Source organism: Xiphias gladius, chromosome 12, assembly GCF_016859285.1.
Source record: "Xiphias gladius isolate SHS-SW01 ecotype Sanya breed wild chromosome 12, ASM1685928v1, whole genome shotgun sequence".
Lineage (NCBI taxonomy): Eukaryota > Metazoa > Chordata > Actinopteri > Istiophoriformes > Xiphiidae > Xiphias > Xiphias gladius.
The window spans coordinates 8,612,801-8,633,301 of NC_053411.1; the positions used below are offsets into that span (position 1 = coordinate 8,612,801).

The 20,501-nt window shown below is 40.5% G+C and overlaps 1 protein-coding gene across 4 annotated transcripts in view; it reads left to right on the plus strand.

The window, feature by feature from the left end:
• The window catches only part of kcnip4a (potassium voltage-gated channel interacting protein 4a), a 132,371-nt gene that overhangs the window by 38,579 nt on the left and 73,291 nt on the right, over positions 1 to 20,501 (plus strand). Inside the window, exon 2 of one of the 4 annotated variants that reach the window (XM_040140417.1) lies at positions 4,862 to 5,135. The exons of 2 other annotated variants lie outside the window; for them this stretch is intronic. In XM_040140417.1, the coding sequence (XP_039996351.1) occupies positions 5,051 to 5,135 (85 nt within the window). In that variant the 5' untranslated portion in view covers positions 4,862 to 5,050. Of the gene's footprint in view, positions 1 to 4,430; positions 5,136 to 20,501 lie in introns of those variants that run through there. One more of the 4 variants, XM_040140416.1, reaches the window with a different exon arrangement.

The following is a 20,501-nucleotide window of genomic DNA, read 5'->3' on the forward strand; positions in this document are numbered from 1 at the left end:
GGTGTTCATCCATCGGTTGTTTACTTTGAATTCTGTTCCCTTAGAGGTTCTCATACTATGCTGATGGCGTGCATGTGTTTGCTTTGTTTACCGAACAAACTTTGTTACTGAATACTGCAGATATTGCATGTCTGCATGCTGGTGCTCAGTGATATGTTCAGGTACTGGAAGACATTACACTCAGTGCTTGTCTAATGACAGCCTGCAGATACTACGCCTGCGGGGTTTGACGAGGCAGACGTTTATAGCTCTACTGTTAATGAGGTTTCTTGTCTTGTGTTTTGGTGGAAATAACACTTTAATCATCTCCATTCATCTTTCATGTCTGCTTCTCCCATGATGCAAATAGCCGTTTATAGAAAACTAATTGATATTAATTAGAAAGTAGAAGCAGTCTTCCTAGAATAAAACACTTAATAATTCATTAGTCACCAAAAACCTATACAGATAAATTGTAGTGGTAGGTTAATGAGTGGCTGAAAAATATAATTGCCTTACATTAACTTAATACCAGAACAGGCTATTAGCATTTCCTGTCCTCTAAGTGCATAAGATGGACAGGAAATCCCAAAAAAAGTAAAAAATTTGAATTTAGATGCATCCTTTGGTATATATTGTACCTGATGTCTGAGTTGGAGTAAGAATGAGTAAAAATGAGTAAGAGTCTGAGTAAGAATGGCCATCTAGTGACAGAGTGTTTCCTGATCCACTCCAGCCCTCAGGACCTTTTTCTGGAAAATGTCAAGCAGCCTAAGGTGAGTAGGTGGAGAACTTATCCAGCGCTGTGAAGCACACTCCACTGCAGACGGGTACTTTATAGATTGTGGCTCAGCTCTTGATGTTCAATTTAGTGGCCTCTTTCCCCAAGGCATTTTCTGACCTGCCCAGAAGGAAATGTATCATGCACTTTAACTTTAAAGATTCATAGGTGGTTGTCCATTTGTCTCTCGGGATGTGCTTTGTGGGACAGCAGAGATAGCATCCGTGTAAATTTATGATCTCATCTTACGGCTTGTGTGTTTATTGGCAGAAATTTTACTGCTGGTTAGCATGCATACATCTCACAAAGGAAGTCTGTGGTTCTAAATTGTTCCCCCTTTGCTTGATGACAAGCTACTCTCTGCAGTTTTCCATTCGACCAAGCTGCTCTAACACAGTAGGGAGAAAAAAGCTCTTGGTGATAGTGGTGGCTCTCATTCCAGGGTGACAGCAGTCAGTGTTTTCTAAATGGATCAATATATCTGTCAGCCTCTACCTGAGTGGAGCTTATTTCATGTTACTCCCGTCATTGCTGCAGGGTGTTACATGAAAGGCCCATGTTCCATGTTCCCAATTCTGGAAAGACAGCAAAGTTTCTTTGGGACTCTGTATTCTAGTTGACGGGGGAAATGCTAAAGATTTTGGGGACATACACCTACACCTTGGACTCGGACCTTGTGCTCAAACAAAAAGTGGTGGACAATTTGCCTGCTATTATTTTTTGCTTGTAAAATGTTGAAAGACAAAACCACCTGAAGCACCTTCTCACTCTGCGTCTATTCCCTTCAACTGAGCCCAACTTCAACTTCAAGGTTGTAAGGCCAAATTGACAATTATATTATACGGTGCACAGCTTTTATTAAAGCGTCCTCTTGGCAGGAACAGAGGTGAAATCAGTCCACACTTCCTCAGCTAAACCCTTTTGGTAGTCTCGAGGGTACTTAGGAACAAAGTGTCTAGCCAAATCATTCTACCTCAAGGCTATAATTACTTACACAATACTTTGATGCTCAGTAGCTGTATCTGTCTGTGTTGCAGAAATGAACATGATTGTTTTTAGTTGAAGAAGATTGTGTTTGCTCTACAGCCTAAAGGCTTCTCAAGGCCTTCATACAAACCTGTTAAAAATATGACCCCTATATGTTCTCACTTTCGCATGTTTTGTCTTAAAACAATCCACAATTTTCAGCATTTACGTTTGTATTGTCCTAAGCTTCCATATCGCTTTTTTGCCTTGACTTATTAAGGTAAACTTGACTCATGTTGGGACTTTTTCCTGACTGTATATGGACTTGGAATGTGTTGAATTGTTCCACACATCACACTTCACACTCAATAGTGGGGGGATGGGGGAGGCCTTGAGAGTGATCTGTGAGTTACTTGTAGACTTGTAGGAAAATATGACTTTTAGTTTAAGTGCAGTATTTACCAGCAACACAGTATACGTGAATGATGTTGTTCTGGTCGGTGTTCGTTTGCTAATCGCTCAAGTGAGCAGGAGGCCATCTGTTCACCTCAGAAATAGTGAGGTGAGAAACCTCATTGAACTTATTTTGTCATGGACACTTAGATGAATTTGCATTGTGTGACCTGAAAATACTCCAGCGGTGCTCCCAGGCACCTATATGGAAATTAGAGACTTCAGGCATGCGTTTGTTTATTGGAGACATGGATAAAAATGGAAACCAAGGGTTAGGTGACAGGCGATGGAGTTGCACAGATGTTAAAATTAAGTGTTCTGAAGGGGTAAGAAGATGGGTGGGGCTTGTAAAATATAGACTAAGTGTGCAAGCATGTATGAATATAAGCAGACACAAATGCACACTTGTGGATGGCATGCGTATCCTGATTGTTTGTTGGTCTGTAGAGCTGTATTTAGCAACAACTGCAGCCGCCACATCCTTGAAAGAGAGACTTGATAATGTGATTATGGCTGAAGAAGCTTCACATCTTCTAGCGGTAAAGCGGTTGTAGCATTACTTCACATAGCCAAGCGGCATTAAAAAGCTAACTAGCTCTAACCTGCAGTACAAAAGAATGCTGCTCCTTATTACCATAACATCTGCAAATATTATCAACTAATGAGGATGCCTACTTTTCAGCCTTAGCCTTGCTTTTTTAGCATTATATCATGTATGTAGACAACAAGTACATATTTAAGATCATTTTTCAAGGTTTTTTGTTTTCAGAACCAGTCAATTGGACACAGAGTTCTAATCTGGCTTGTGGAGCTAACAATAATTAGCCAGCTAGCTACACTAAAATAAGCTAGCAAAAGTCGTCATTTTATCCAGCAAAATCAGCATTCCCGGGCTAGGAGCGATAAGCCTGGTTTTGTCTGAAGGAAACTGTAAGTAAAGGGGCATGGCTTTTTGACCGGTCAATTAGAAAGCATCTCTTCTTTAGCAAACAGTGACTGAAACACAAAGGCACTGCTACGCCCCACAGGTACCTTGTAAATTATTCACCCAATTGAGACACAGGACTCATTTTCTTTGCTGCTCTGACCAAATAAGAAGTTTTCACTTCTTCAAGTCCTTGAAATCTTTATTTTTCTCCAAGCACATGTTTTATTCCTGGCTGTTGAACAATCCCCTCACTGCTGTTTCCTGTCCAGACCGCTCGTGTGTGTCTGTCTGTGTGTGTGTGTGTGTGTGTGTGTGTGTGTGTGTGTGTGTGTGTGTGTGTGTGTGTGTGTGTGTGTGTGTGTGTGTGTGTGTGTGTGTGTGTGTGTGTGTGTGTGTGTGTGTGTGTGTGTGTGCGGGTGTGTGTCTGTGTGTGTGTGTGTGTGTGTGTGTGTGTGTGTGTGTGTGTGCGCTTGTATAACACGCCAATGAGAACACCATGGTCAGAGTCTGCAGATACTCTACACGGATCAGGATTTGCCAAAATAGACCTGCCTCTCTGTCAGGTGACCTGTAGAATCTCAACCCTGTTTCAGAGCAGATTCATGCCCAATCTTATATCATACCTGCAACACTCAGCCTGATGGATGTGTAATGATTAAAAAAAAAATTGCCTCTCGGTGTTTTCCTAGGCAAACTTACCACGGTAATACGACTGGCAACAGTTAAAGGTTTGAGTCAATGACAGGCTTTTCAGATGGGAGAGCTTGGCATTGATAGATGAGTGCAGTTAAGGTACAGTGTGGGCTAATTAGTGGAGAAGATGATGCACTTGGCTATTCCTAATTTCATCACAGACGCTGGGCGTAGCCTGTCAGTCATTATTAATACTGACCTTGACATTTTGTTGTAGGAAATCTCTCTCACTTGGGCTCCACCGCTTTTCTCTCTACCCTCCTTTTTTGTGACTTTTTATTTTTACAGTGTATTTGTCACTCCCTCAAGTGCTTCCCTTATCTGTGTCTCGAGAGCCTATGGTGTACCATTAACAGAGTCCATTACTGTCACTCATTGTTTTAACGTTCAATGACACATCATACGCCAGGCCCGTAATGTACTGTCATTGCTGATTCATTGAGGTGGACCCTTTCCCCTTAATTCTCTTTTATTTCTATCCTCCTCCTCCTCCTTTGCTTTCTATCTCTCTTCTTCTTCTTCTCCTCCGCCTCTCGGGCCAATCAGGCCACACCTCCATGGCAACCGTCAGTGAGGGTAAAACATCCACAGATGGTGCTGAGTAGAGCGAGCAGCAGGCGCACTACGAGATCAAGTGTGGGAGTGTGTGTTTGTTTGTGTGTCTGAGAGAAACAGAGAGGGAGGGACTCATTTGATAACCACTGTATTGTGAAGCCAACAGAGTAGTCTGTAGTAAGACAGAGGAAGAATAGGAGAGTGTTTGCTCAGAGGAGTTGCAAGAAAAGTCATAAGGGAAGGAGTGAGTGTTGGAGGAAGGAAAAGAGGGACTGAGAAAAGCCCCCCACCTTCCCCAGAGAGAAGGAGGTAAAGCGCTGGTAAGCAAATATTAATGACCTGACAAGACAGCACACAACATCCCCGTGTTGATCAGACAGCCTTACCCTGGAGCCACGCAACAGAGGAGCACGGATACATATACACGCTCAGCCACACACACACACAGGACGAGCCCCTTTCGCTGCTTTCCACTCACTCATGATCATCACTCCCACCACACGCAGGCACAAGGGCCACGCTGACACAGCCAGAGGAGTGGAGGAGAGGAGAAGAGGACACTTGCCCTGTTGTGGGACTTTGTCAAAGTCAAAGGCTTCGCTGGATTCTTAATTTTTTATCATTTTTTTAACCCTGAAATCGGACTCCTCCTTTTCTGCTGACCTTTTCAAGTGCCCCTCCCCCAAGGAGTAAAGATGAGCTGCAGGAAAAGGTGCAAGCGGGAGATCTTCAAGTTCGCACAATACCTGTTCAGACTCATCACGGGCACGCTCAACAACGGTAAGGCTCCTGGTGGACTTTGAGATTTCACCCTCCTGCGTGTTCCCATTGGCAATTTATTCACTTAAATCTATAGAGATTTTTGTGTTTACCTCTTGGCAGTTTGGTTCAAACTTAACGACTTTAATCATGTTTTGATAAAATTTTCTCATTATAAAGTTAGAAACTTGACATATGTGGCTTTGTTAGGACACCTGCATACCATCAGTAACTCACAGTATTTAGGTTTCCTATACATTTAAGCCTGTAGACCCACCTTGAGATGAATTTATTGCCTATTCTTCATCATAATTTTCGTGAGTGTGTGGCCATGTGTAAGTGTAAAAGGACACAGAAACAAACTATGACTGGAGGCAAAGGTGAAACCATTAAAGTGAAAAAAAAAAAAACAGCTTCTTCTGCAGTCTTGTCAGTCAAAAACACAACCATCAAAAGAAACGTGGAGCAGTATGCTGATGCTGAATTCTCCTGAAATCCCCCACAGAAGCATGTTGTTGCATTCAATGTATGCACACAGCATTATTCATCACTCTTTCTGCAACTATATTATGCTGCAAAGAGATAATAGATTTTTTTCCCCCTGTTGTTCTGCGTGTACACAATAAGAGCTTTTTTTTTTTTTTTTAAAGACAGATAGTGAATTAAAGGGTTTAACAAGATTAAATCTTGGATTATAGTGGATTACTATCATATTACTCCATGAAGGGCTCAATAAGGTTACCAGCACTAGCATATGCTGATCACTGGCACATATTGCTGGTATGCATCAAACGGGTAAGTATTATTTACTCATGTCCTGCAGACTGTGTTGTGATCGCTTATTCTTGGCTCTTACAGTGCACTGTGTGGCTTTTTTCTGCTGGTGAACTCTACAGATGCTATGACTACTGTAGTAGCATGCATTGACACCCTTGCCTTGTGTAGCTACTGTTTTGTTGGGTGAACTGAGCCTCGCTTTTGAGAAGGTTGTTTATTATCAAGCTGCACTGGTGAGATGGTGCTAAACCCCAGAGAGGTGCTACGAGAACATGCTAATGAATTCCTACATGCTTCTGAACATGTGAGAGTTAGTATTTTTACTTGGAGTAGCTCCTTCCAAACCCATTTTTATATATTGTAAAAAGACTTATCAGTTAAAGGAAGGTATTTCAAAATTAAGATGTTCACATAGAGAATATCTCCATACAGCCATTGCCCACTTTCCACAATCTCCTTGACCTTAGAGACAGAGTGGGAGCTATAGAAGATGCTGCGTCAATGGGCTGCCCTATTAAAAGGGGAAATGGCTACAGCTTTCCAATCATACTTATAGATATATGCTAATGGGGGATACCAAGTATGGAGAAATCCCATACAGTATGGATACATTGCCACCCAGTTCCAGGTATTTATCCTCTGAAGAAGATAAACACCTGTAACTCCCCAGTAGTCAGTTAGAACTAAAGGAGCCTTTCGGATGAGAGGCGAAACGTCTTCAAGAACTTCAAGCAAGTCCACTTGGCTTCACATAGCACTCTCAGAAAGGTTGGACATATTTCCCTTTGGACTAAGCTCAATTACTGCACATGTGCTGAGTTAGAGAAACATAGTCTTTATTATCGACCACATTGTCTGATTAATATCAGTTTGACTGCTATTTTCTGAACCTCAGGACAGAACCTAAAAATGAAATATGGACAGAAACATCATCTCTATACCAGTATGTTGGATGTACTGTATACAGTACATAGTTAGCCCAGTGATAACCGGTGGATTTTTAATTTGTTGAATATATGTAATAAGACACATGTTGATTAATCAGCATTTTTGAGAGTCCTAGTTTGAAACCAGAAGTACTGTAGCCTATTTTTCCATCTTTGGACTTAATAAGATGCTCTTAAAAGCTACATTATTTCGCTCCTTTGACCACTATTGACCATGTCAGCATATAAGTATGATGTTGGCGCATAAAACAAAAAGCATCTTTGCACATACAGTATGGTTCAACTGCAACTTAATTAAGCAAAAAAGAAATTACATGTATAAAACTAGAATTACCACCTTGCAGGTTTATCCCTCCCTCAAACAGTCAAGTTGCAGTTTACATCCATGTCTGTCAAGACTCATAAAATATACAGTATGTAGTGAGGCGTTTGAAGGAATTTAATAAAAGGTATTAAATGTATTTTGTCCTAATTAGTGTATGCATTCTCGAGTTATGGCCAAAAATGTGTTTTATGAGGTTTCAGTGACCTTGACCTTTGACCTTTGACCACCAAATTCTAATCAATTCATCCTTGATTCCAAGTGGATGTTTGTGCCAGATGTAATGAAATATCCTCCAGGCTTCCCTGATATATTGTGTTCACAAAAATGGGATGGACGTGAGTTCACAGTGACCCTGACCCTTGACCACCAAAATCAAATCAATTCATCCTCGAGTCCAAGTGAACGTTTTTGCTCCCTTCAAAGCGTTTCTGAGATATCGCGTTCACAAGAATGGGCTGCACAGGCGGGCGGTTGGACGGGCTGACGGACGGACGAACTGAAAACATAAGGCCTCCGGACACGGTTGTCGCTGGCGCTGAGGCATAATTATAAAACCCATTACCAGTTATTCATCTGACAGTTTCCACTTGGGCGGATCCATTTCTCTATAAACACAGCGTATTAACTTATCTGACAAAGCCTGTGCTGCAGATTAATATAATTTGAGTCTGACCAGAGTGAAGCTGGCTCAGCCATATTTAGGTGACCAGGGGAAGAGAATGATAGATGGAGTCAGTTAGCAGACCATGGGATTTTAATTGACATGTTCATTGTCCTAGAACAGCCTCACAGTCATTGCTTCATTGATCACTTAGTTGCCAAGACCAGCACAAACACATAGCGTAGGTCTAGTAATGTGTGTGTGATGTAACAGAACAGGCCTGGCAGATATTGCTGGGTATCACATTTGTAATGTCATGGATGATCTTTGTCCACACAGACTTATTCTCAATATAGATCCATGAACAATATGTATTTTAAAGGTCCAATTTGACATCATTATCCTTGTGCAGCAGTAATTCTAGCCGTGGTATGAAGTTATTATAACAAAGAGAGTTGGTTTGATGTTTTCAGTGAGCACAGGAAATCGTTTATTGATCAAAACAGACTTACTGCACTTGCACAACTGGTTCAGAGACACATCAGAAACAGTCGGCCATCATTCGTATTCATGCTACCACTGCTGCCCAGTAGGCCTTGAATTTTTCAGCTGTAGGGGAAAAAGGAAAAAGGAAGGGAAACAAATCATAGCCTCCCAGGTTATAAATCCAAACAGCAGTGTCAGCACATACTGAATATACTGAAAAGCAGAAACTTATTTGTTGCTCACACCAGGGGAAATCTTCATCTCCTCCAACATTTCCAACACAGCCTCTTTGACAGACGAGCAGAGAGAGCTCCCAGTCCGCCAGAGTATCCATCAGGATTACGAAGACATCCTAAAGCTGGGTGATTTATGCTGCTTCCTTTTAAGTGACACATTTTCAATGTCTATTCATAATGTAGTTAATACTCTTAGTTGTGCAAATAGATGGCTTTAAACATAGCTTTTCTACCTCTGTTCAGCTGAATCGCATTGCAACACACTTTAAATCTGCCATTTGATCTCGATACTTTTTAGAATCTTTCTCTACATCTTCACAGTCGGTTTCTTCCCTGAGTGTTCGGCCGTCAGTCCCCTCAACTTCTGTAATGCATCATCCTTTTTTTTTTTTCTCATTAGGACAGGCTCACATGCCCATAGCTGATTCCAAGCATATCGTTTGACATCACAGCACATGCCCTCTCAACATCTCCTCTCAACTTTTTGTAACAATTGTGGTAAAAGTTGTGCTTAGTATGACTTTTCTCTGCACTATCGAAGCTCTGATGAGCCTAAGAGCATTTTAACCAGCTTGTATTTATTTCAAGTATTTTGGTTCAGCTTGACAATGCAGTTATTTTTGAGTTCAGCGGAGAGAAATATTTCCTCGGCTGTGTTCTTTATAATGAAACAATGCTGAACAATTGCAATGTGTCTAAGCTTTCAAATGATTATGTATTGAGTGTATTCAGCTGTAGTAAATGCCAAACAAGCATTTTTTTCTCCCCTCCTAAGATGTTTAATTTTTATTGCTAAATCAGCTAAATGGGATTTTGTTTTTGTTTGTTTCAAATGATGCTGGTTTACTGGTGGTGTTTGTTTCTGGGAAGTACACATTCAGTTCATGCTCATAAGACGATGAAAAATTCACACTGTGACTTTTCCTTATGTACTTATGAGCACATATGTGGGGGCCCGCCCAATGATGCGAGGGCTCGTCTCGCATCATTCCCTCTCTTTGGTTTCCTGGTGGCTATTAGCAGGTCATGTTCCACCTGTCCCACGAGGACAGCACGTTCAAAGCCCATAATCCCTGACCAAACACTGAATATTTGATACCCGCAGGCAGGTTGCATTGGCATCATTACTTTGCAATGGTGTCCGCAGTCAGAAAAGGCAAGAGATCAGCTGTGGTTTAGAGTAGACAAGGTAGTTAGGATGTACAGTCAATCCCTGCAGTCCTGACAAGTGTACACACATTTTATGTCACGTTTATGGACCTTTAAAACCTCTGTAGAGCTCAGAAAGAAATTAAGTGGAACAGAATGACCAAGGAAGCGTCTAATATTTTATTTTATTTTTGTTCTGCAGCTGGTTTAGAGCTTTTTCTTAAATGTACTAAGATATCAAAAGGTACTATTTTTTTAAGCACTGCAATAAAGTAGTGAATCTATCTGTAGCGGAACATTTTCTCATCATGTGACGATAGACTCAACAATAACAGATGGCTAACCATGTTCCATAGTGTTTCACACCCAGTGAACTAACATGGCATTCGTTTGATTCACCTGTCAAGCATCTGTGTGTATCACAGTCTGACCTTTGTTGTTTGTGTTCACGCTGTGCAAAATGTTGTTGCTTATTTACAGTTTGCTTACAATCCAATGATGTATTTAAATCCCTATGTAGAAATCGTACTCCCAAAATTATTTCTACTACAAGTATGGTCCCATTATTTCCTAACTGTCTACATGGTAAATACGACTCTTAGAGAAATATTTGAAAAACCAAAATGACCGTAACCAAAAGTGAGCCTTGGATGAAGTAGATATCAGTTGACTTTCAGATGCGGAAGCAAAACATGGATACCGTTACAATTAAATTAGCATCATCCTCTTTGAGGTTTTTGTTTAGTTATGTGGACTCTTTGTATTCAAAGCTTCCTTTGAGAACACTTTGAGGACAACACTCTGTGTACCTTTACACCAGTTTTTTGGAGTTTCATAAATATTTCATTGAAAACTAATGAGGATCCACATTGTGATGTTGATGTCTAACGCAGTCTGACTTGGATCCAGAACATCACAGCTTTTATGAGAAGCCTCCTACATAATGGAAAAAGAAGAGCACATACCAGTTTCATCTGCTAACATCTTTATTTTAACCTTTCACTGTGACCTTTCACCATGACCCCTTTCCCAAGGTTCACTGCCTTTGGCGAGAGGAGAAAGAAGATGTTTAACTGTGATGTCTGTATCCGTATCAGCTTCCTAGCAGACTCAGTTCATGGTCTCTCTGTTTCACAGTGTCCGAGCCTTCTTCTGGTTTGTGGTTTCTGCTGCTGTGTTGCCGTCCAACACCAGAGCAGCACAGATTCCTTGGATCATTAGGGCGGTACACACAGAGTTCTTGGCTACATTGGGAGCATTATCAAAACTTACTGTTAATGTCCTGCAGTAGCTAAACCCCAGCCTGGTCCACTCAGATCCTCCTTTGCCTGACTGAAAATTAGTGACAGCCTGTCAAGGCGTGCTTAAGTGCTGCAAGACAATCTAGCTCAGTGTTATGTAAAAGAGGAGAGTAAAAGTGTGCTCACTGTTGTGGAAAATGAATATCACCATCTAGTTCAGTCTACACCTCTTTGTAAAACCATAGTTGAAATATTCTTTTACCTTTCTATTGTTGAGGTCAGGATTTGAAAATTGGTTGCACAAGAAATATTACAAAGTTAAATCATCTCTGTATCCCTCCACCATCACTTGTGCCCCCCCCCCCAAAAAAAAAAGAAAAGAAAAAAAAACTAATTTCAATGCTGGTCATTCAATGCTGTGATTCCACAGAAATCCCTCTGTCCCTCACCACCTTTTCATTTGGGTACCTTGTTATTAATTACTCAATGTAAAATGAATAATTAGGTAATGATGAGCTTGTCATAAAAATGTCACCCTCATAGTTGAAGAGTGATTAAAGCTCTGTGTGTCAAGGGACTTGTACTCAGAATGTTTGTGTACTGTACACTCTCAAATCCTGACTCCAACAGACTAATTTACTGAAATGATTGTATGGTTTTTATTATTATTTGCATTTGCCTTCAAAGGAATATGATTCAGCAGAGACATATCAAACCCAAAGGGACTCTCAAGCTATTTAGCACTTTATTTCCATAAAGTTGGGGATGATTTAAAAAAAAAAAAAAAGGATTAAAATCAATGCAGCAAAGGCTGGGATATCCTGACTTTTTGTCAGCATTCAGACACAGTGTCACAGGGGGCTATGTTGATGGTATGGCGTGTTGTGTTTGTGAGACTTAAAAAACAAGCGTTTGCTTACAACTGTTTTCACAGTCATGATGACTAAACATTGGTGGGTTGCCCCCATAATAAAATTGAGAATTTGGTGTAGATAGAAGAGAAAATCATAAAATTGAATGCACATAATACATTATTTGCAAATCAAATGTACACCGACACATTAGCCAAAGTTACAGTTTTGTGCTGGTGCTCGGTTCTATGTCCACTGCTGCAACATTCACCAGTCCCTTCAGGTTGCCTGGATTGCATTTCCCTCATTTTTTTTTCATTCTACATTGGCCTGTGGTTATCCTGTGACACTGTCCATTTAAATTCACCCTTGCTAGCCCATGTAATCAGTTTTCCCATTTGCACTAATGTTTGTATACGAGAGTCCTTGTGAGTGGAAAGAATGGCTGGGTTATTTTTAGTCGAGTGGGCACGGTTGAGCTGCTGTGTTGGAGGATTCACCGTGCTCACTGAATCCGGCAGGAAATCCGACTCCGTGGGTTGTTATCAGTGAAAAAAAATAAATAAAAAAAACAAAGAAAAAAACTACAGAATCTTTGTTACCCTGTTTTTACAATTTAGATATTAATACAGGGGAAACAGGCAACCTCAGTAGACCAAAGCTTAACAACACCAAAGAACTGCCAAAACAAGACTTTAGCCTTTAAGACTACAGACCATTAAGAGGAGTCTTGATTTGTTTGTTGTTTTTTTGTCACTTCAGATAATTGTTCTATTATCCCAGTGCTTTTTCTGTCTACTCTGACTCTCCCCCAAGCGATCATTACTATTGTCAACTTAAATGAAAACGTTTTCCTCCCTGTGCTATCACATCTCTTTCCTTTGCTAGCTCTTTCCAGGTTTGTGTCCCCATTTCTTCCCCCCTGCTCAACTTCAGCTCCTCTCTCCCGCATGCAATTTTAAGGTCCCGTTGTGGCTGCTTTCTTTCATTTGTTGTTTAGTAGGGCTGCAGTCTCCCGGTCAGTTGGGCAATTGGTAGGTTAATATGCTCTTGTAAGACCAAATTCTCATTTGTCGGACAATCGCTGGTGTTACATTCATAAGGAGAAAAGCACTACATCAATAGCCTTCCAGGATTAATCCATTATTTTCGGCGGTGAGAGGGAAACACCCCCATTATCACAACTTTGAACTCACCCAACCAAATGAAGACGTCTAGGTCTAGCTTATTTAATGTTTAATCCGAGTCGGCCTGATACTAACTGACACTATGTCAAAGAAGTCGTCGGTGTGGCAGCATTTTGTTAAAAATGGATGACCAAAAGGTATAAACTTTGCAAACAGCAGTGTGCATATCACAGCTCAAATTGTCTGCGTTATAATTCTCCGTCAACTTTTGTGGTTAACGGCTGAGGCTTCCGAGTGTATAATCCTCAACATTTCTTGTGCTGGGATCACCAGTTGATATAGTTCTATTTTCAGAAATCAGATTAATATGGCTGGGTGCATGCTGGCAGGTTTTGAGTCTGTTATTATTTCAGTGTAAAATGATTGTTAAAATGATTTAATTTGCTGCAAATACTAGTTTATTTATAATTCATGGGCTAGTAAGGCTACTAGGTAGAGTGCACTGTGGCCGATTTAATTAATGTGAGGTAACGTGCAAGGTTTTTTTTTTCTCTGCAGCCAATCAATTGGTTGAATTCTTGGTTGATTCTCTTTGTTGCCTACAGCCCCACTGTCTACTGTCAGTTGCCTTGGCTGCATTTTCACAAAAAAGGGAACCTTCTGGGCCAGACACCCTGCAATACGAGAGACAATGTCCTCTCCACACACCGTTAGCTGGCAATTACTGGGACTGCAGCCCTGCTCTGGTTCCCTGCCAACAAAGGGAGAATCAATACACCTCTGAGGGCCAGAGTGGAGACTCCGGGGAAACAAGAGAAACCTAGTATCATTAATAGGCTCTTAGATATAAACCATTTCATCATGCAAGAATCATGTCCAAATCACATTGGTAGTATTGTTGGTAATGTTTGAGTAAGTGCTGAAAGTAAAAGTAGAAGCTTTCACATTGACCACATCATGTTTTATTAAGAGACTTATCTTGCTGCAGTCCCACAGGAAACTGGGCTTTTGTATTTTTCTTTTTCATAATTCATTTTCCTCAGGTGCTGTGTGGATCCACTGATGAAAATGGCTGTTCTCAAATGGTTTCCTTGTCTTACTTGATTGGTGGCAGATCAAAATTTCAAAGAGATCAATCTCCCTCAGTGAAAGCGGAGGTTTGCAGGAAATGTCAAATGGTTGGATACACGGCGGCAATGAAACGATGGAGAAGAGTCAGGATGAAAATGACTGAAAATGATGAAAACTATAGTTATTGACATTTTCGCTATGTAACGCTTTCTCTGACTGAAACTTAATGGTCAGGGTATAATGGTTTAGTCAAATTATCACTTAAAATGCTTTTGCTGTTGAGTGCATTTTCTGCAGTTTTGGACAGGTATTAATAATGTTGTGCAAAACCTATTATTTCTGTGGTGTCTTTGTTTGAGCGACCAGGTAAATGAAGTCCGCTGTGTGTGTGAGCGTTCTCTATCAAGGCAGGTAGAATAAAAAGTGTTTTACTTCTTAATTACACCTAGCTTCTGTCACTGTGGAGAAGGTTTGCGCACACACACACACACACACACACACACACACACACACACCTCTTGCAGTCCTTGCTGTTAGATATAGAACAGTGCTGTTGGTGTCTGAGGCACTGCAGTTTACAATAGCTGCAGTGTAGCATCAGTACTGCATGTTTCTTATCTTATCTTATGTTGTCATTTTGTATGTTGCATTCTTCCACATTTTGATAAGTTGTGCACACTGTAATCAAATTTTTACTGCTCCACAGGTCAAGCAGAGAAAATTAAATTGCTTTATAATAGTTTTCTGGTTCTTGTGTAAAGACATCGGCCCAGCTCTAATTTGTTGGTGCTGCAAGGTGCAGAGGATAAAGTCCTGTTGTGTGACCAGAATGTCGCTGTCCATCCTCAGCACTCAATCCATGATCTTGACACTCTAAGTCAGGGACACTACACTCTAGCAACATGTTCCGGCCTGGTCTGTGGGAGTCACGGCCAGTACGGGAGGCTGGCAGGAGTGAGCCAAGATACAGCCCCCCCCCCAATAAACTCCCAACGCCTCTGTTGTAAACTGGAGTAATGACTCACTCTCTGTGGCCGAGCTAGTCATGGACGGCCATGCGGAAAATGGAGCTCCTTCTCCATCATTCTGCAGACAGATCTGCCCTAGGGCCCATTACTTACCTGGCTAACTCTGTGTTAACACCAAGCAGGTGTAAACATGAGGGCTCTCCCCCTGTGTGACGTCACTGTTAAAGCAAAAGGAGGAGCTCAAATGTTTTTTTGTGTCTCCGCATCTCAGTTAACGCTTTAGTTTCTTCTTAAAATAACACTAAGGTGGGTCAGATACAGTATTCATATTCCAACATTGTGTGAGTGCTTAGGTCTGGAAATTGCTTTTATTTTGACAAATGTGTCTCAACCAGTAAACGGATGTTTTCATCAGACTACCTGTTTTGTTTTTGTTGCTGTTTTTTTGTTTTTAATTTTAATAGATGTCTCCTATGTACCGTAAGAGATCCTGTAAAAGCCAAATGTGTGACTTTACCTATTTTATTAGTTTAGTGACTCCTCTGTCACTCATTTTAAAACCCATGCAATCAATTTTCCTGAACAGTGATTCATTACATCCTTTTATGCTCAGTCACACCCTCAAAACTAGCATTTGCATGATTCTTCTCATCAAAATTCTGGACAAGGCTCCCTCTCCTGCATGCCTCTATAAATGATCAGAGCTTAAATAATTAAATTATCTTCCAAACAGCCTTTTTTTTTTTTTTCATCTTTTGTCAGACATCTGGTGTATTTATTTGACCTTAAAACAATAATGCAGCCCCATGCATGTTGCATATCGAATCATGAATTTGTAAAGCTATCTCAAATCTGTGTGTGGTTGGAAAGAAACATAAACCTCAGACACCTGTGTGGTGGAGTTGGGGCACGATGATGATGATTAGTTAGATCATTTGGCTGATTTACGACTTTATAGCCCACCGATCGTGTCCGTTGCAATGAATAGTGGCCAGTTCTAATCAGTGCCCCATCAATCAGAGCATCTTAAATGTTTAATAATGTGAAACCACAGTTTTTGCTTCAGTTTAACTAAACTTTCCCAGCCCTTCAAGGGTTCCTTACATATCGTCACATTGTGGAACGGTTAGGACGGGTTGCCGAGCGGTTTCCTTCAGATGTGACACTGCAGACTACCTCAAAAACAGACTAAATGGTTGCAGCCCAACGTGTGAATGTAGCAAAGAGTAGAGGAGGTGATGTATGACACATCGAGCAACAGAACATCCCCCGTGGAAGCAAGGTGTCATTTAAAATTTCTCTTCGGTCTCCTGCATTTTCCACACACCACTGAAAGCAAAGTAAATTCAAGTTAAATGCTAAGCAACGGAGGAAAAGGTATTTCTGTGTACCACTTACAGTACTTCCACCTCAGCATTCACAGATCTCTGGCCGACACGTTTATAAGGGCTATTCATGCACATGCAGGGCTCCTCATGCACACTGCTCCACAGATCACACTGACCATTCTATTGCCTCTGACTGGCTCCTTGATACGTTAGATTTTGTACCTAATAAGGATGGATCACCCTTTCGCTTGTTGTCCCTCCTTTTCGGTTCTTTGCCCTATTTTTCCTCCTCCTGTCGTTTTCCTTTTCTTCCGTGATTAAACCATGCCCACAGAGGAAGTCTGCCTTTTCCCTTCGATCTTTTGTTCTTTTTTAAATTCTAGTGTAAAACTCTTGTGTAGATCTACAGTTATATGGCATTTTCAGATAATGAAATTATATTATTGAGCACACTCAAATGCTATTTATCATCTTGATAATAAATTGGTTGGATTGAATGATGTATGGTATTGATCGATGGACTAGCATTGATTTAATTTGGCACAGCCTGTTACCATAATGATTTCTTTTTTTTTTTTTTGAAGGGGAAATGACCACCTGAAAATAAACTTTAATTTGTATGCAAAGCCACAGGTTTTCAGCTTAACAACAGAGGGGCAAAGGCCCAGTGTATATGAATTATTTTGTATCTCTGACAGTTACGATATTGTTGTCGAGAATGTTGACAGCCTGCTTTTAACCAAGTCACATCGGGTCAGACTCTGGTCTGTCAGGTCAGACAGCTTGAGGGCAGTAGATATTAGAGAATTGTCGCTTAGTCTATGACAGTAACTGCACTTCTACCTTGCTGTAGTTTCCCAGGCTGGTTATTGTTGGGCACGTTGCTTCACATACTGGTGAGACAATGAAATGCGATCTAGGCAGGCCAGTTTGAGTAACAGATCCTTGAATTTAAAGGCCAATACCAGCTTTTTAATACCATGAGGAAAGGTTTTACACCTCTGGAAAGTTGTATGGTTGTATACGTGGTCTTTTTGCATGAATCTCCACTTGTTCATTCTGGAGATTCCTGTCGTGCTTACAGTTTTAATCTCTTACTGATAAAAAACAGCTTCCTGTTTATGGGGAAAGAAAGTGTAATCTGATCATTGCCAGAGTGTAAATCAAGTGGAGTCAGTGGAGCGGAGAGGGAAAAGCTGAAGGAGTAAATAGAAATGTAGACAAGGCAATATTTACTTCCTATATTCCCATTGTTTTCCTTTGTGAAATGTGTAACTTGATGCCAGGGAATGAGCCAGAAAAACTATTCTCTGAGGTGGCTGTTTCGCTGGAGAAGCCAACCATTCGTCGATGCCAGCGTTACCAGACAAGAAAGAAAGCAATGGAAAAATAGCAACAAAGAGAGAGGGAACAGAAAATATCCATATTAAATGAGAATAATACCTTAATACAACTACAGAAAGAATATTTTTGCAGTCCTGATTATGTACGTGCACAGATTTATGCACACTCATAGATACACTCTTAAATATAACAATGTGAAGCTTTGACAGAGACATGGTTTCAGCTTGTGCAGCCATATGAAAATAATTAAATAGGCAAAGTCGCATTATATTCTTAGATCTTTGTGGTTGATGCTGTGATGCACCATTTGCAGTGGATCATTTAGATGAAAATTGTCCCTAACTGTCCCCATCTTAGAGAAAGTGTTTATCTACTGAGGCAGCAGATAAGTTTGAACTCAGACTTCTGCTACTGCAAAATTCAGAGCTTTTGCATAAACGGGCCCTCAGGGTCAGTTCAAGAGTTTTGCTCTATAATCATGTTACATGACTGTGACTGCGCACAACTCAAAATCAGACCTGAGAAACACATAAATATAGCCCCTTACCTCCCAGTCGTGGTGGTAAGTTCATTATATGTGTTGACATTATGTTTTAATGACAGGAGAAGTGCATGAAAAGATGCATGTGATGATGTTGGAGTTCTAAGGTATTTCTAAGTCTCTTGGTGAATGAGTGTACAGTGTCATGTAGAATGTAGTGTAGAAATGGAAAAAATATCACATACTGTATCAGTTCATTTTCAATGGACCAATTTTATTCTAGAGACCTAATAAAAATGTTTTGAATTTGAGTCCAAAATATGAGTAATGGCCTATCCGCTGCATGAAAGGAGTCAAATCTGGACAAGTAAACAGCAGCCATCACCACCCACTTTTGTACATTTCCACACACCGCAAACGTTATATTATCCTGGATACATGCACATGTTTGGGAATGTGCCGCAGCTCGCCAAGAACCAAAAGCGTTGAAGCTCTCGGAAAGAATCTGCAATTGTCCACAAAACCAATGTTTGTATTGCTTTTGGGAAATGGTCCGCTCACAGAACACGGACCCATGCATTTCCATATACAGTCTGAAGAAGTAAGAATCAGCCTAATTTTACAAGTCCCAAATATTCCCAGATTCCCCTTTTTCATGCAGTGATCAGCATAGGAATCAAAGCCTGATAGTTAAATAGTGTCATGTAATTAATAATGGAGTTTACTTTGGCTTTAGTGAGAAAACAGTTAAATGAAAATTATCACCTTGTACTTTTTCACAACTTGGAATGACTTTGTGTATTTGCTTTAAATACTAATTATAAATTCCTGTTGTCTAAATATTACAGTATTGTTTTGGCACATACCATGTTAAAACCTGCTTTTATAATTAAGTGTTTATCTTTTAAGCAAACTTGACTGCAAAGTGCAATTCTACACAAAAACACATTAAGCTGCTTTCTGACAAGTCAATGGCTGCATATGCATCTGCTGTACTGAAGCGATAGAGAAAATGAACAAGCCTTATGTTGCTATATTGTATGATATAAAATGGAAGTCATACAGATCCCCCATACGATTAACTGCATAATCTTAGTGGATAATCATCACTACTAAAAATACACTGCCCATAGCAGCAAGTGTAGACTTCCTGATTGGCCTGAAAGAAAATAAATACAACCCTTGCTTAGATCTCGGAGAGAGGCCGGCATGTGGTCAACTGTGCCGTTTTCACGCCGCCATTAAAGAGAAATTTAAAAGATATTTGAATTAGGTTTGAGCAGTAGGGTACCCAAGCAAGTAGCAACCAAACCAAGTACACTCCTCATTTCTATCACATCACAGCATGTAGTTTAACCCATCTGTCTTTGAGATTACATTTCACTTACTATGCAATGTATTATAATTTTCCTTTTTTGAATACAGAGCCTCCTGCCTGAGGCAAATTTATAACAAATGTCTACAGTGTAGAGTTTGGCATGCATTTATGCATGTGTGTGCTGTGTAAGTATTAGCCTAGCTGTAATGATATCAGGATTGGGATAATGTATTATACCCATGCCTCCATCTAAAATCCTCAATTATGTAAGGTAGAATCACAATTGCTTTCTGATTTAGAGTCTGTCACCATCAGCTCATCAGTCCACCTTCACTTAGGCGGACTGATGAGCAATGACTTCATACGTGAAGGGCAAATATCGAGTGCCAGTGCTCTCTCAGTGGCTTCAACTGAAGCGGTGTGTACTCCACAATGTGCTGATGGAAAGTGCCATCAAAGATAAGGCCCTCTTGGGGAGGCTGATACCGTCTATCATGCAGGGGTACTGGTGTGGGGTTTCAGTGTGGCACAGTAGGAGGCTAGATTTCTCTGCCATGTTTCACACTGGTATTGTCTGTGTAATCAGACACACATGGGTTTTGATAAGGTGTTATAGAAAGGGTTAGTCGCTAGTAAACGGTCGTTCTTAAATCTCTGTTATTACCTGATTTTACACCTCAGCACATATTTCCCATTTACATAGATTTTTGAGCTCAGCAATGTATTAAATATAATCTACAGGGATAAGAGACAGGATATCTGTCAACTTTGCTTATTGCAGTCTCATGATTTTCCTTAAATGTCATTTTCTGGTTGTGAAAGCTACATTCTCTTCCAGTGGTACTATTTTCTGAGCTTTTAAACTGTTAAAACTCACTCACTTTCGCTCTCTTTTATTTCTGATTTGGTCTCTACCAGTTCCCGAGGGAAAAATTGCAGCTCTTTAGCTGCTAAATGCTGTGCTGTGCTTGTCGCTAACTTTCTTTGTCTTTTGGTTCTGGGCAGGTAGCATACAGTTGGTTTATCAGAGCTTTTTAACTGAAAACAGCTGCCCCTTGGAGTTGGAAGGATTCTTTTTCTATTGTTTATATATATATTGATTAGTGCAGCTTGAAAGCCAAGTGAAGTGAACACACA